General features: G+C 46.8%; 1 protein-coding gene across 1 annotated transcript; it reads left to right on the forward strand.

The window, feature by feature from the left end:
• The first annotated feature begins 2,818 nt into the window (after positions 1-2,818).
• On the forward strand, positions 2,819-11,099 carry GRP (gastrin releasing peptide). Its single transcript, XM_074953905.1, has 3 exons — positions 2,819-3,164; positions 6,138-6,388; positions 10,706-11,099. Exons 1-3 carry the CDS (start codon positions 2,993-2,995, stop codon positions 10,757-10,759), a joined length of 477 nt encoding a protein of 158 aa, XP_074810006.1. The 5' UTR covers positions 2,819-2,992; the 3' UTR covers positions 10,760-11,099.
• Positions 11,100-14,935: the final 3,836 nt, after the last annotated feature.

Consider the following 14,935-nt stretch of genomic DNA (forward strand, 5'->3'; position numbering starts at 1 on the left):
GCAAATGAAAAAGATCACAGGGAAAAACAGTAAGGTTAGTTTAGTGCTCTTTTGACATTTCGACCAATAAGGAAATTAAAATGTATTTGTAATTACATATATTATTCTTGGCTGATAATCATTTATTGATATTTTTTAGGAAAATTTTAAATTTAAAAAACAAACTCTTGTTTTTCTTTTTTTACTTATGATGTCTCTATCTGAAACCCCATATAAATTGACATAATGGTATACTTATTGAATTATCTTTATTATATGTTTATCAAAATATTTTCAGACATGTATAGAATGAAAGGTGAAAGTGGACACCAAGAGGCAGAAGCCTATAGACTGATAATGATCATGATTAATATGTGCTTGATATATGCTCATGATTGTCTATAAAAAAGATCATAAAGCGTAATGCTTAAAACTAACTTCTGCTTCATGAAGAATGGTTACATTTCCTTTTTCTAAGTATTTAAAAATGACATTAATAAAATAACATGGTGTAAAACTATTATCACAAATTGCAAATTAAAACTTTTTAAATGTATACACATTTTACTCGCTTGGGCGCATTTGCCTCATGGCGCCAAATTTGAACTCTGCTTTAAAAATTTGCACAAAAGAATTTTTTTGCGCACACAGCCTGTCAAAAATTAGAGAGAACATTGCTTACAAGATTCATAATTTTTTATCCAAAATGAAATTCTGCCTCCCTTGTTCACCACTACTTCACATGTATAAAACCACACCAGACATTATATACCTGGCTAGGTACACAACACAACACACACACAAAGCAACTATAGGTGAATGGCACAGAAACACAAGAGCCACATGTAGGCACATAGATACACAGCCCATACACTAAGTAACGCACCCAGCAAAATGAACACAACACAAATGGGAATGAAAAGAGAGTGAAACAGGAGAGCCAAAAACAAACACAAAGAGAGTGCAGACTGAACGCAGCAAACATCTGGTCAGCCCATGGTATGGAACCTTGATACCTGTGAAAGGGAGCAGATAAGTGTAAAGTCACTCTAATTAACAATAGAGACCCCCAGACACAATATAGCCAGGCACGTGCAGCCACAGAGATACTGTCAGACTCCGCTGCAGCAGTGCAAGTGCGTGGGGCGAAGGAGGGGAAGCCTCAACATGAAGGATGCACTAAAAGTGTACAGCATAGAACCGGATAATGCGAGCCCGTGACAAATCGGGCCAGGTGGTGGGTGGGAGCATGGGTGTGCCTAAATGAGCCTGGAGTAAGGACGCGTGCACGATACAATGACAGGGGGCCATCAATTAGAGGGCGCCTGTCCCGGTGTGAACAGCCCTGTGGTTATCAGCGACAGTAACTGGGTAAATAAAGATCACCCCCCCTCCTCCTCGCCCCCTGCCTTGATAAGAACGTGCTGGCGGGGGCGCATCCAAGGGCTTATCAAGTCTCACAACCCACAGAGGAAACAAAGCGCCCCCGTTCAGTGAGTGTGCGGGGAAGGGGCCGAGGGGCTAGTGGTGGCTTTGTACGACCTGGGAATTGTAGGGAAGGGCTTGTCGATCAAGGGAACGGGGAAACCTCAGGGGGGAGGGAGGGGGTGCTCAGGACAGATCAGTAACTAGCAACTTGTTACCGAGCCCTGGAGTTACTTTGGGAGCAGGGCTGGAAAGGAAACCACAATGCCAGGGCCCCTGCTACCCAAAAGTAGGAGTAGTGGGTGAACGGGTCAATACGCTCCAGAGGAGGGGCTATTGGGGGGCTGAGGTGTTTGACGCAGGGGAACCTAGTAACACCCAGATATTCCCCAGAACCAGCGATATCGCACTGGGGGTGGGGGGCGGGGTGTTGATGCAGGGGGACCACACTAACACCCCCTGCTTCGCAGAGGCGGGGATATTGGGGGACTGGGGTGTTTGATGCAGGGGAACTCCAATAACACCCCCTGTTCCCCAGAGGCGGTGATACTGGGGGGCTTTGGTGGTTGATACGGGGAACCCTAGTAACACCCCCTGCTCCCCAGAGGCGGTGATACTGGGGGGCTTTGGTGGTTGATACAGATGAACTCAAGTAATACCCCCTGGTCCCCAGAGGCGGGGATACTGGGGGGCTGGGGTGTTTGATACCGGTGAACCCAAGTAGCAGCCCCTGTTCCCCAGAGGCAGGGATATTTGGAGGGTCGGGTGTTTGATACAGGGGCACCCCAGTAACCCCGCTCCCTAGAAGCGAGGATATCGGTGTGGATGGGGTGTTTGATACAGGGGAACCCCAGTAACACCCCCTGCTCCCAGGAGGCAGAGATACTGCGGGCTTTGGTGTTTGATACAGGGGAACCCCAGTAACCCACCTGCTCCCCCGAGGTAGGGATATTGAGGGTGTGGGGTGTTTGATACAGAGGCACCCCAGTTGCGTTCCATGCTTCCCAGAGGCGGCGATATTGGGGTGTGGGTGTCTGATACAGGGGAACCCCAGTAACACCTCTGCTCCCCAGAGGCGGGGATACTGGGGCGTGGGGTGTCTGACACAGTTGCTCGCCATGTTCCCCAGAGGTGGGGATATTGGGGTGGGAGCTGGGGGTCGGATAACTGGGGGACCCAAGCGCGCAGTAACTCGCTCCCCAGAGACGGTCACGCCGAGGCTGCGGGTTGGGGGTGGTTGAATGGTCCATTTGGAAGGCGAATCCCGAGTCCTGCCCCCGCCAGCAGGGAGGGGGCCAGCGAGGGCTCGCAAAGGATGCGCCGCCCATCCCCAGCCGCAGGGAGCCGGCCGGTGCGGTGTGGCTCTGGCTGGCTGAGCGCTCCGCAGCCCCCGCGCTCCCAGAGCCACCTTTGGGGGAGGCGCCAGGTGCCTGAACTTCGCTGTCACCTCGTCCCGCTTCCTTATAAATTCGGGTCCGCGCTGGCGGAGGCAGCAGAGGCGGCAGCAGCACCTGGCCCCGCAGATCCAGAGCAGCGGATTCCCTCCCTCCAGCCAGGAGCCGGACTCGCCCGTGCAGCGCCGCGCACCATGGGGGGCTGCGAATTCCTCCTCCTCGGGAAGCCCCGCTCCCTCCTCTCGCTGGGCCTCTTCGCCCTGGTCCTGCTCGAGGTGCACTGGGGCGCCGCGGCTCCCTTGCCGTCCAACGGCGGAGCCTCCCCTCTGGCCAAGATCTACCCCAGGGGCAGCCACTGGGCGGTGGGTAAGTGTCCGCGCCGCGTAGGGAGACCGGGGCAGCCCCGGACCCCGCTGTAGCATTTATTGGGGGTAAGGGGGGGCTTTTCTCCAGGCGCTGCAGCGCTTCATGGTCCTGCTAGAAACTTCGGACTAGCTCGATCCTCCTCCCAGTAACATCCGTCCACCCGCCCGCCCTACCATGTGTCTGCCTAGGGAGCGATCGATGGCTTGAGTTCCAAGCCTCTTGTTAATTAGCACCGCAGCCCAGACTTTACTAGCCCGTGGGCTTGTTTTTTGCGTGACACAGGCTGTCTCACTGAGGGGAAGATTTGCTTTGTGTTCAGAGAGCCGTTTGGCTTAGGGCGCTGATTCTGCTCCGGCTCACGAAAGCAGGAGAGCTGGCGAGACAGATGCACTTTTACATGGGGGGGGGGGGTGAATTATAATAATGAATACATGCGAAGATAGGCGCCGTCGGATGCTGGGAATCCCTGTTGGAAAAGCGGACCCCCCCGCCCCCCCCCACACACACGGATCAGTGTCACCGCAACACACCCAGAATTCGGGAAGAAAAGGAGCCCGCGTGCAATTGGCCCATGCAATGGCTGAGCTCGAGAGCAAACCCGCGACAGCCACTGAAAGCTAAGAGAAGAGCGATGCTACCTTTAAACCCGTGTGATTCAATACCTGCAGGCCGTGGCAGGGCTCCCCCTGGCTTCAAGGGGCGCTGAGCAGCACTGATCTGAAGCCGCTTTGTTCCTGGATTGCCCTGCACACTGCAGAGCGGTAAAACGAGCCAGTCCAAGGACAGTGAGGGTGGGGCTCCGCGGCTGCTTCTCGCTGCCAGACCTCGGCCGTTCTCTCCTGGAGCCAGGTGCGGGACACCGGCCATCTTTGTAGTCTGTGTTTGTACAGCTCCTAGCGCAAAGGGGTCCCTGGGTCCATGACTGGAGCACTAGGAAAATAATAATAATACATCTAAACCTCACTTTACTCAGGTTTCAGAGTAGCAGCCGTGTTAGTCTGTATTCGCAAAACGAAAAGGAGGACTTGTGGCACCTTAGAGACTAACCAATTTATTTGAGCATAAGCTTTCCTGAGCTACAGCTCACTTCATCGGATGCATGCTGTGGAAAGTGTAGAAGATCTTTTTATACACACAAAGCATGAAAAAATACCTCCCCCCACCCCACTCTCCTGCTGGTAATAGCTTATGTAAAGTGATCACTCTCCTTACAATGTGCATGATAATCAAATTGGGCCATTTCCAGCGCAAATCCAGGTTTTCTCCCTGTGTATGTGTGTGTGTGTGGGGGGAGAGCAAACCTGGATTTGTGCTGGAAATGGCCCAATTTGATTATCATGCACATTGTAAGGAGAGTGGTCACTTTAGATAAGCTATTATCAGCAGGAGAGTGGGGTGGGGGGAGGTATTTTTTCATGCTTTGTGTGTATAAAAAGATCTTCTACACTTTCCACAGCATGCATCCGCTGAAGTGAGCTGTAGCTCACCAAAAGCTTATGCTCGAATAAATTGGTTAGTCTCTAAGGTGCCACAAGTCCTCCTTTTCTTTTCACTTTACTAAGAGCAGTGAGGTGGGCTGGAGGTGGCAAGAGAGGAGCTTTCTTCCATCAGAATAGTTGGCAGGAGGCACTAGTGAAATCCATCAGAGCCGCCCTGTGGGACAGGGAACCAGGGGCAGGTGTAATGAAAAAGGAGTCAAATACATTCTTCGGCTCATGGATCATTCCTTTTCCCTAGAAAGACCAGGAGGGTGAGGTGATATATTTCATCGGACCAGCTCCTCTGGTGAGAGAGAAAAGCTTTGGGGCTACACAGAGCTCTTCTTCAAGGCGGACGAGCTGGCTCCAGCCCCTGATTTCCATGGCCAGCAAGGCCCTTTTGTGTTACTGACCCTGGAGGAGGATGCAGTTTCATTTGGAAGCTGATAGTGTCTGTCTAGCTAGTCACTAGACTCCCAGAGTGGCCTCGTTTCTCTTCACTCCTCTAGCGCGTGTGTTGTTTCCATTTTGTAGTATTGGTTTGTAGGCTTATCTCTGTGTCTAAATTGCCGCTCCCCGGAGGCAGGGAGGTTGCGGGCTGGGGTGTTTGACACAGGGGCAGAATTTATTTCCTTTGGTCTGCTTCCCCCATCGAAAGCCGCAGAGCGCTGTCTCGTTCCTATCAGCCATGGCAAGAGGTGGAAACGGAATTAAATACAGCTCCGGTGACCACAGACTAATAACACGTCTTTGCAAAAGTCAAAGGGAATCGAAAGCTTGCAATGCGAGCCGATAGCGACCGGGGGAAGAAAGGCGCTACTGTGGGGAATAAGAAACGAGAGCTTGACCCTTGGGAAGAGTTAATCATGGTAACATATCGCGCTATTTCTGAGTTCAAAATGTATATTGGAGAGTGAGATCCAAGGGGCAATGCGCCCCAATTGATACTTATTATTATTATTTCCTAAAAGCCGTGCCCTGACTTTCGCTCCACTTATCACAACGATCATTTGCAGGTTGTTGTCCCCAGCAGCGTTTCTCTTTTGCAGTGTAGACAGTGCCCTCAGTTTGTGGACCACGGCCAATTTCAATGTCACTTTCATAAAAACAACACCTGGAATACTGAAGCCTATCCAATGTAGCTTTTTGCCATAAAAATTACAGTTAAAAGTAGTAGGAAAAGCCACATTCTGCTGCTGAACTGGAAGCTTGGGTGGGAAGAAAATAAAACTTTCAACCTCTCCTTCACCTGCTCACACTCACTCCTGCTCTCAGTTGCCTCTCTTGGTGGCTTATTATATCTATCCTCTTCTCATCAACATATCCCCCCGCCCATTTAATATAATGGGCCTAGGGACTTTTGTGTGTGTGACTCTGAGTTGTGTGACGTCATCCAAAAGGCTGCATTGGCCAATCAGAATGTGGCTTTGGACATCCACACTCATACGCTAATTACTTTTTGGTTAATGTCATGATATTCTGATTATTTTTATAGGACATTTAATGGGGAAAAAGAGCACTGGAGATTTTCCCTATGTTTATGAAGAAGAAAACAAGATCCCATTTTCAGCATTACCTGAAAATGTCAAGCAGCTGGGAGATTACCTGCAATGGGAAGAAACATTGAAGAATTTGCTAAGGCTGTTAGAAGAAAATGAAAACAGAAGCGCTCAGACCCTAAGGGAAGAGCTTCCATGGTATACCAAGAACACTTGGGAGACAGATGATGACAGCAGCTTTAAAGATGTAAGTTTAAAACGAGAAGGTACTGTAAATCTGATTTTTTTAAAAAACAAATTAGCTCCTCACTCTGGGATTGTTGGTAGAGCTGGTCAAACATTTTGTAAAGAACAACTAATTCAGTGAATTTATCCCTTACTCCTGATCCCAAATTGTCACTGAATAGAGCATACCTTTTATGGGTGTATTTATTTAGAACAGCTCAGCATATATTTTGTAAATTTCAGCCTATGGCTTGGGTGAAAACTATTTGATGTGTATATTTTTTCAAGTATTGTGATTTATTTGTATTATAAAAAGTGCCCCAATCGTTGCCAAACAAACACACAACCAGATGTAGTCCCTGCACTGAAGAGTTCACAATGTAATCTGAAAACTCCTGCAAACAATAGGAGGGAACCATCAGGGAGGAAGATTAAGGGTGATGATAAAAAGATTACATGATGGTTATGTAGGTGAGCTATGTTCAAACTCAGTGGTTTTTTATTTTTAAAAACACAAACAAACAAGATATCCTCAACTACTGCCCAATCTGCTTCTCATTAGCTAGCTGATTTATTTGAATTGTCAGTATTCCCCTTTCAATATATGAGCTACATGAATGGCCATCTGTATCTCTTGATATTATTTCTGTCCTTTGATGTTATGACCTAACCTTGATAAACTTAAAATCATAGAATCATAGAATATCAGGGTTGGAAGGGACCTCAGGAGGTCATCTAGTCCAACCCCCTGCTCAAAGCAGGACCAATCCCCAATTAAATCATCCCAGCCAGAGCTTTGTCAAGCCTGACCTTAAAAACTTCTAAGGAAGGAGATTCTACCACCTCCCTAGGTAACGCATTCCAGTGTTTCACCACCCTCCTAGTGAAAAAGTTTTTCCTAATATCCAACCTAAACCTCCCCCACTGCAACTTGAGACCATTACTCCTTGTCCTGTCCTCTTCTACCACTGAGAATAGTCTAGAACCATCCTCTCTGGAACCACCTCTCAGGTAGTTGAAAGCAGCTATCAAATCCCCCCTCATTCTTCTCTTCTGCAGACTAAACAATCCCAGTTCCCTCAGCCTCTCCTCATAAGTCATGTGTTCCAGACCCCTAATCATTTTTGTTGCCCTTCGCTGGACTTTCTCCAATTTATCCACATCCTTCTTGTAGTGTGGGGCCCAAAACTGGACACAGTACTCCAGATGAGGCCTCACTTCTGCCACTCAAAACAAATTTCACTTTATTACAAAATGGGAATTTGGGGCTAGATTCAGAAAGGGACTTAGGAACCTAACTGTCATTTTAGGCTCCTAAATCCCAGGATCAGGCCCCACTGAGAACCACAAAAACCCCATTCAGCGGCTGCCAAACATGCAGGTGCCTAAACTCACTGGGTAAAAGTTCCCTGGGTGCCTATGTTTCTGCCTCTGCGCAGGTACAGGGCTGTCTCACTCTAGGTATCTGGCATCCTGAGCCCCAGCGAGATGCACCTGGCTGCCTAACTCGCCTGCAGGCCCAAGCCTGTAGGCATGTTCTGAGGCAGATTGGGTCCTGCATGTGAGTTCACCCAGAACAGCTGCAGGGAGGGAGGGAGGAGGACCTCCTCTGTAACTTTTAGCCAGGTGGTTAGGGTACTCACCTGGGATGTGGGAGAAGCCCAGTTCAAGTCCCCCCTCCACCTGAGTAAGACAAGGGATTTGAACAGGAATCTACCACCTCTTTAGTGATGCTCTAACCTTTGGGAATAGGGATAGTCTGATATGGGGAACTCCCTGTGTCCCTCCTGTTGAAGCTGTTCCAATGTGTATAAATAATGAAAGAACTATTGGAGTGGGGGGACTGGGTCTCCCACATGCTGGGTGAGTGCTGTAACCACCAAGGTAGGGAATCATTCTCATGCTTGTGCTCTCTTCCCACCCCACAACCTGGCCCCCACAAATGACTCTATTTAATCCAAATGGAACAGCTTCAGCAGGAGAGACTGAGCCCCCCTACCCCTCTCAGAATATTCAATAGCCCAGTGGTTAGGGCACACATGAAAGGAGATTTTGCTTTGCATTTTTCAACGGTAGTGTTACAAAGAGCTTCTGTTTTTGTCATAAGCAATCTGTTTAGGCTCTGAGCCAATGCTTCCTGGAGTCAGTGGAAGTTTTCCCATCTTCTGAGATTTGCTCTTACAGACATGGAGACCCCAGGGATCTTATGTGCTTCAAATTCCCTGAGCATTTATGATACTATTTAAATAATAACAATAATTAGCCACCTTAATAATAAACTGAGGCTAATATAATAAACTGGCACACTGGTCTGATAGCCAATGAGACTTGGAGCATAAAAGCTGTAATTATCAGAGATCTGCAGGATCCTTCCGAGTGCAGATTTTATCTCTGCAGAATCTTTGGTATATGATACAGTCTTAGTTACTCAGACTTTGTCTAGTCAAACCTTTCATTTTAAAGTGGTGCTCTGGAACACCTCTATGAAGGTGCATAGATACCCCAATGATGAATGTGTTGTGCATGGCTAGATGGGAGATGGTCAGATAGGGTTTGTTTATTATTATAATAATGCTGTTGCCACTGATTCCAATGGATGCAGGATGGGGCCTGTAAATCGCATGAAATAAGTCCCAACTTTTGCTGTATTTGAATCTTCAGCGGAAGCCAACTGTCTAGAAAGATCAAGAGATGTTTAATCAGTCATGGTAGATTGTATCTGCTGCTCAGATACTGGGGTCAAGCAATTAAATGTAAATGTTCCAAAGAAAATTTCAGACTGTATATGCAGGCTGAGAGAACATATATAAATTATTCTGGGACCATTGCATGGTCAATCTATTACAAGGCTGTAAATAATGGTAGATTGCATATGTGCTTGTGGAGATGTTAGCATCGCAAGGGTCCATCCAAGTATGCATCACCATAGACTGCCATCTACTGAATGTACATATAAGCATGTTTTAGTGGGGGCAAGAATCTTACTAGTAACTCTTCATACTAATGTATGAACATAAAATGTAACAAGCAACACACGTTGTATGTTTTGTGCTCGGAATAGAAAACTACAGAATATAAGACTGTATTGCTGGATGTCCTTTTGTCAGGGTTGTTTCCAAGTGGAATTTACTTAGGCTTCCTTCTTTTTAAGTGGCATTATTATTATTTTATTTATTTCCCCTAGTGCCCACAATGTGCGAGGCATTTTCCAAACGTAAAAGCTACAATCTCCGCCCTGAAAAACTCACCCTCCAAAAGACAGACACAGGGTGGGAGAAGGGGTACGACGTACATATAAGTGATGAAGTCAAATGAAGATAGGCCCCCTCCCGAGTGGGTACCAAGTATTTGTCACTCAGTAATGTTTTCTATATGTCATACAGTAATTTCTACAGAAATTTATTGGTTTCATCCCATTAAATTCTATAGGTTTATTCCATAAGGAAAGTGCAGGAGGAGATCCTGTTGAGATTATACTTTAGGTTAATGTGTGTAGCATGGGTATAGGTTTACAGGATTGTTAAAGGCATGTTGCCATAATGTACACATAGTCACTGTGCTGTAATTTCATTGTTCCATGTATATATTCAAATGTTAATTTTAAAAATCCAAATTAAAAGTATCTAGAGTTTAAAAACAAGAAGCAGAAGGTCCCTCTGGTTTCATGTCTGGCTCATATATAAGAATCAGGCTTATTTAGTCCCTTTTTCTATCTGTGTAGCTGAAATCTCCCACGGCTACTATTGTGTTCTAGGCACAATTCTTCTCTCTTCCGATTGTTGCATCCTCCTCCCCAGATTTTGCCTGTCTGCTCAGGGAGTTTACAATGCTTCTTCATTTTTATTTTCTTGCATGTCATGTCCTAACAGTTCAGCCTTGCTCATCGTTCCCCCAAAGTTTTGATTTTTGTTTTACTGTCAAATTCTTCTGCCTCAGTTAATTCAACACCAACCCTCCCACCCCTCAGACATAGAGTAAATTAAAACTAATCTGGAACAGCTGTAGAAAACTGAAGCTGCTGCTTTTCTTGTTGTTCTAAGGTTTTGCTCTTGCAAGCTGTCGCAAGTGCAATCCAAAGTAAATTATAAAATGTTTCTACGAACTCACTTTCCAACATTCATTTGATGTTCTGTAAATGGGACTATGAAGAAAATAATTTTGAATAACTCTTTTTCTTGGACCGTGGTTGCCTTTTAGCAAGCTAACATTGGGGGCAAGTCTTAGGAATGTATTTGTTGTATGGAATAGATGCAGCAACAGTTATACATTAGGTTTATTGAATCAGCATGTGACTTTTGACAAGTCTGTTCTGTAAATATTATTTACTTCTCTTTATTAGATGATGGATTATCTGCTTCAAGTTATGAATAGGAAAGAAAGCACTCCAAGCTGAAGTGAAGATCTTCCAACCTTGAAGGAATAAAATAGTATCCTTAAGAGACTATGTTTCACAAGCACTCAGTTGTAACAGCTAACCAACAAGGTTTCTTTTGTGTAAACAAGATTACTTTTGTGTAAAATACCTAAACACTTGTATTCTTGTATGTTCCAACATTGACTAAACTCTTCTTTTTTTTTTTTTCTTCAAGCTGCATTTTCTTATTTGAACTGCTTTGCTGTAAACAAATGTCCGGGAAGGGTCTTCCAGTTATCTGACTTCTCTGTCTAATCAGTTCACCTTTAGGTTAAAACTACATGACATTTCAACATTCACAATAAAGAAGAAGAAGAAAGGCCAAGTTTCTGTTTTTATCTGAGTTACAAAATGTTGACTGACTGTGTCACAAACAAAAACAACTGGGAGATTCATTACATGTTGGGCAAGATCCTCAGCTGTATAAATTGATGTGGCTTCACTGAATCCCATAGAGCTACACTGATTTACACCAGTCAGGACCTGTCCATCTGTTCCATTGACCCTAAGGGGTGTATTTTCAGTGAGCCAAGATCCAAACTGCCTTACATATGTAAACAGGGGTCCCGCTATTGTGGGGAACTTTCCTGGCTTATACGCTACCCCGGTGAAATGGGGCAGCGAAAGGATCTGAGTCCTCACTCCCACTCCCTTTACCCAGAGGCCTGCCTGACCTTGAAGGCTCCCCTTCCACTCTCCTGTGTGGCAGAGTCCTCGTAACCCCAATAAGGCTGGGCCCAGGACTCCTGGGGGGCTCGACCCCCAACCTTGTCGTGGTCACTTCAGGCAGGGGCTAGGGTGTCCCAACTGTGGGGTGCTCTCTCTGCACTGGATACTTCCGTGACCCACTGATTGTTACATACCATTCAAAGCAAATACAATGTATTAAACAGAAATCAATTTTGAAAAAATGGGAAAGGTGAAAGGAAAATGCATCATCCTGCTCTGTGGCATGGGGACGTCACAACCACCGTCTCTGACGTGTAAGGGAAGTTCAGTCTGTTCCTCACAAGTCCCAGGCCTCGTGCCCAGGCCCTGGCTGTGCTGTGCTGCAGGGATGCTGCGGGTCGGACACTTGCTCTGGTGGTGGCCACACGCCTTCAGGCTCTAGGTGCCAGGACCCTCCTTCCCAGCATCAGCCTCCCTCCCACATCAAGGTTATGCTCCTCCTCCAAGTCTGGCCTGCAAGGCCTCTTGGCTGGGGGCGTCTCCCTGTGCTGGTCCCGCTGCCCAGGGTCCCCCCCTCGCTCTGCCCAGCTGCTCACCGCACCCAGCTCCGGACTGCTCCAGCCCCAGCTCCAGCTCTACTCTGCCCCAGCTCCAGCTCCACCCTGTGTCAGCAGTGCTGCTGCTCTGCCTCCAGCTTCCTGGGCTGCTTCTCTGGCTTTTGCTGCTGTGACTCTGCTCCCAGCACTGACCTGCTCCCTGGGCTGACCCAGGTCCTAGGCAATTCCTGCTCACACAGAGGACGGAACCACCCTGGCCTCCTGACTCCCTTATTAGCGTGCTCACCCTGTCAATCAGGCTGACCTGGAGCATTGACCTCTCCCCAATGTTCCTGGGGACTGTCAGTCTCAGGGTCCCGATTTCCCATCCACCCGTCCCCAACCTTTTGGTACTGGGTGGCAGCCAACAAGAACAAACCCCACTGAGTTTCAGTAAGGGTCAGCAGTCCCCTTATACCTAGATGTGTAAGGCCCAAATGTAGTGAGGTATTTCTGCCACCCAGGTGGCCCAGGCAGTGGGATAAGCTCGTCCAGATGGACCCTGTATTCCTCTGCATGATACATAAATGACATCTCCAGTGGATCTTCAGAGTGGAATGTGGAGGGGATGTGGGATGTCACACACAAATAAGGGTGGGGTCAGGCCGTCCACACAGAGTGCAGTTCCATATGGCCCTAATTCAGCATGAAGGAGGAGCACTCCTACCAGACACACACACACAGCTGCGTAAGACAGCAACAGGCTCCTAAAATACTTGCTGGGCCTGAACAGTCCTTCCCTCAGCTGCATTGTGCTTCAGTGTGTACATTGGCCAAGCAAAGTAATCTGCTCCATAGAAGGAGGCCTTTGCACTCAGTCGGGCAGTTTCCTACTGGGAGTCTCACCCAGCAAAGGGAAACTGCTACTACAAGTTCCCACAGCAGAACAGCCTAAAACCAGACCACAAAGACTAAAAATAATTTCTCTATGCAAATGACAAAAGAATGGGTGGTGGCATATGAAAATACATAATCAGGCTAGACAGTGTGACATTTGGCATCTCATAATTATACACTATAATAACTTTAGATGACAAAAATAATTCCCAGCTGAACGTTTGTTTCAAAGCAAAGCAAATCCTTCCTTGAGCGCACAGCTGCGGCCATCCATCACAACCTTTCACTTTGAACAATCCCCCAAGGCTGGGGAATAATCTCTTGAGAGAGCCAGACATGTGTTTGTCCAAAGAGTTAGGTACAAATGGCTTTGACCAGAAACAGAGGTGCTTTAATACGAATGAACGGGCACTCAAGGGGGACTGATCCTAGCACACAGAGTGTGCATAACCATGACTGCTAAAGGAAAGGAAATGTCTAGTGCTTTGGTGTTACATTTTACATGCTTTTTCATTACCTACCCCCCCCCCTCAAATTAGTCCCCAAATAAAAAAACACACACATTCTTCACCCCACAAAGAGATAGTGTCAATGGAATGAAAAATGTCTTCGCCTGCTAGCTAAATGCTGAAACCATCAGGCCTGTGTTGATAAATTGTATAGTCAATTCCTTGATCATACTTTGGTTCATTACAAAATATACTCGAGGGACCAACTGAACAATGTCAGTCAAGTTTACTAGTATAGTATAGCAAAAAGGTCCTATACAATACCAGTCTCCAAAGACCAAGCCTGTGCAGCGATGTTACATTCACCTTACACAGACGCTGTGCTCCACAAGTAACACATTTCAGCTGATATTATTTGTATGATTTTTAAAAGTTACACATCACTTTACACAGCACTAAAATACAAACCATCAGGTTGTCCCTGTTTCCTAACTTGCTGGTCTGTTCCTTCCTTAGCTTTGTTTTGGATATTAGAATTCCAGGTACTACTCTGTGAAGGTACTTCCTTAGCTTGTACTAAGATATAGAACTATAGCTTGATTTTTGACAAGTTTCCCATCCGTTTATGCCAAATGCTTCCTTCAGCAAATGCAAGGAGCTATGGGATACCTGGCCGAAGTGAATAGGATTATGGCATAAGTCATTTTAGGCTAAATCACTGTGACACTATTTGTGCTTGATAGATACTAATATATAAATATGGTACGGATGGTACATAGTATTAATATGATTTATATGCTAGCTGCAAATATAGTTGCCAACACCTGGTTCAAAGTGGGATGGCAATGCTCCTTTAAGAGGGGTGAATTCTAATGAATTTTTATAACTAATTAAGGTTGTGTTAAATGATGAACAAAATGCTGTGCCTTAACAGCCTAATCCTGCAAGGTGCCCAGCACCGTTAACCAACACTCAGGGGCTTCAAAAGCTTCAAGCTTCAAGGCCAAGCTCTATCCCGAACAGCAGCTTCAAAGTGCTGTCTACACACGGGGTTTTTTTTAGAGTGCTAGGGCGAGCCTTGCTAACCCACATCTGTCAACCTGGGTTGGGAGGCTCACTGCCGGGGGCTCTGAAATGTTATGGAGACATCCCCTCTGAGCTGGAAACAGACGGCCTCAGAAAGGCTAGCCAGGCCCCACCCAAGTGAAAGGAGAATCTGGGGGGGGGGACAATGGAAACCCCAGTGGCTAGGACGTTAACACCTAGCCAAGAGGAGGAGACTCCTTCCAACACTGCACGGCAACAGAGAAGAAAAGACGAGAAACAAAGCCGGGGGGAAGTGTCCAGTGTGGACAGACAGCTCTTAAGAGGGTCTTTTGAGACTGAGAGACAAAAGCAGACAAAGAGAGTGAGGGATTGGTTGGTGAGGGCGGGGTTGGTCCTGCTTTGAGCAGGAGGTTGGACTAGATGACCTCCTGAGGTCTCTTCCAAACCTAATCTTCTATGATTCTAGGATGGACTAGAGGAAGCAGGGCATGAAAAGCCCTGGCTTCTATCAACAGGACCCATATCCTCTCACGCTAACCCAAAGACGTTCAGATGCC

This window comes from Natator depressus, chromosome 5 (assembly GCF_965152275.1).
Source record: "Natator depressus isolate rNatDep1 chromosome 5, rNatDep2.hap1, whole genome shotgun sequence".
Lineage (NCBI taxonomy): Eukaryota > Metazoa > Chordata > Testudines > Cheloniidae > Natator > Natator depressus.

Bases quoted from the DNA above. Each gene is read 5' to 3' on its own strand.
- GRP (XM_074953905.1), top strand. From the start codon at position 2,993: ATGGGGGGCTGCGAATTCCTCCTCCTCGGGAAGCCCCGCTCCCTCCTC. The intron at 3,165-6,137 runs GTAAGTGTCCGC...TTATTTTTATAG, and splicing joins GGGCAGCCACTGGGCGGTGG to GACATTTAATGGGGAAAAAG. The intron at 6,389-10,705 runs GTAAGTTTAAAA...TCTCTTTATTAG, and splicing joins ATGACAGCAGCTTTAAAGAT to ATGATGGATTATCTGCTTCA.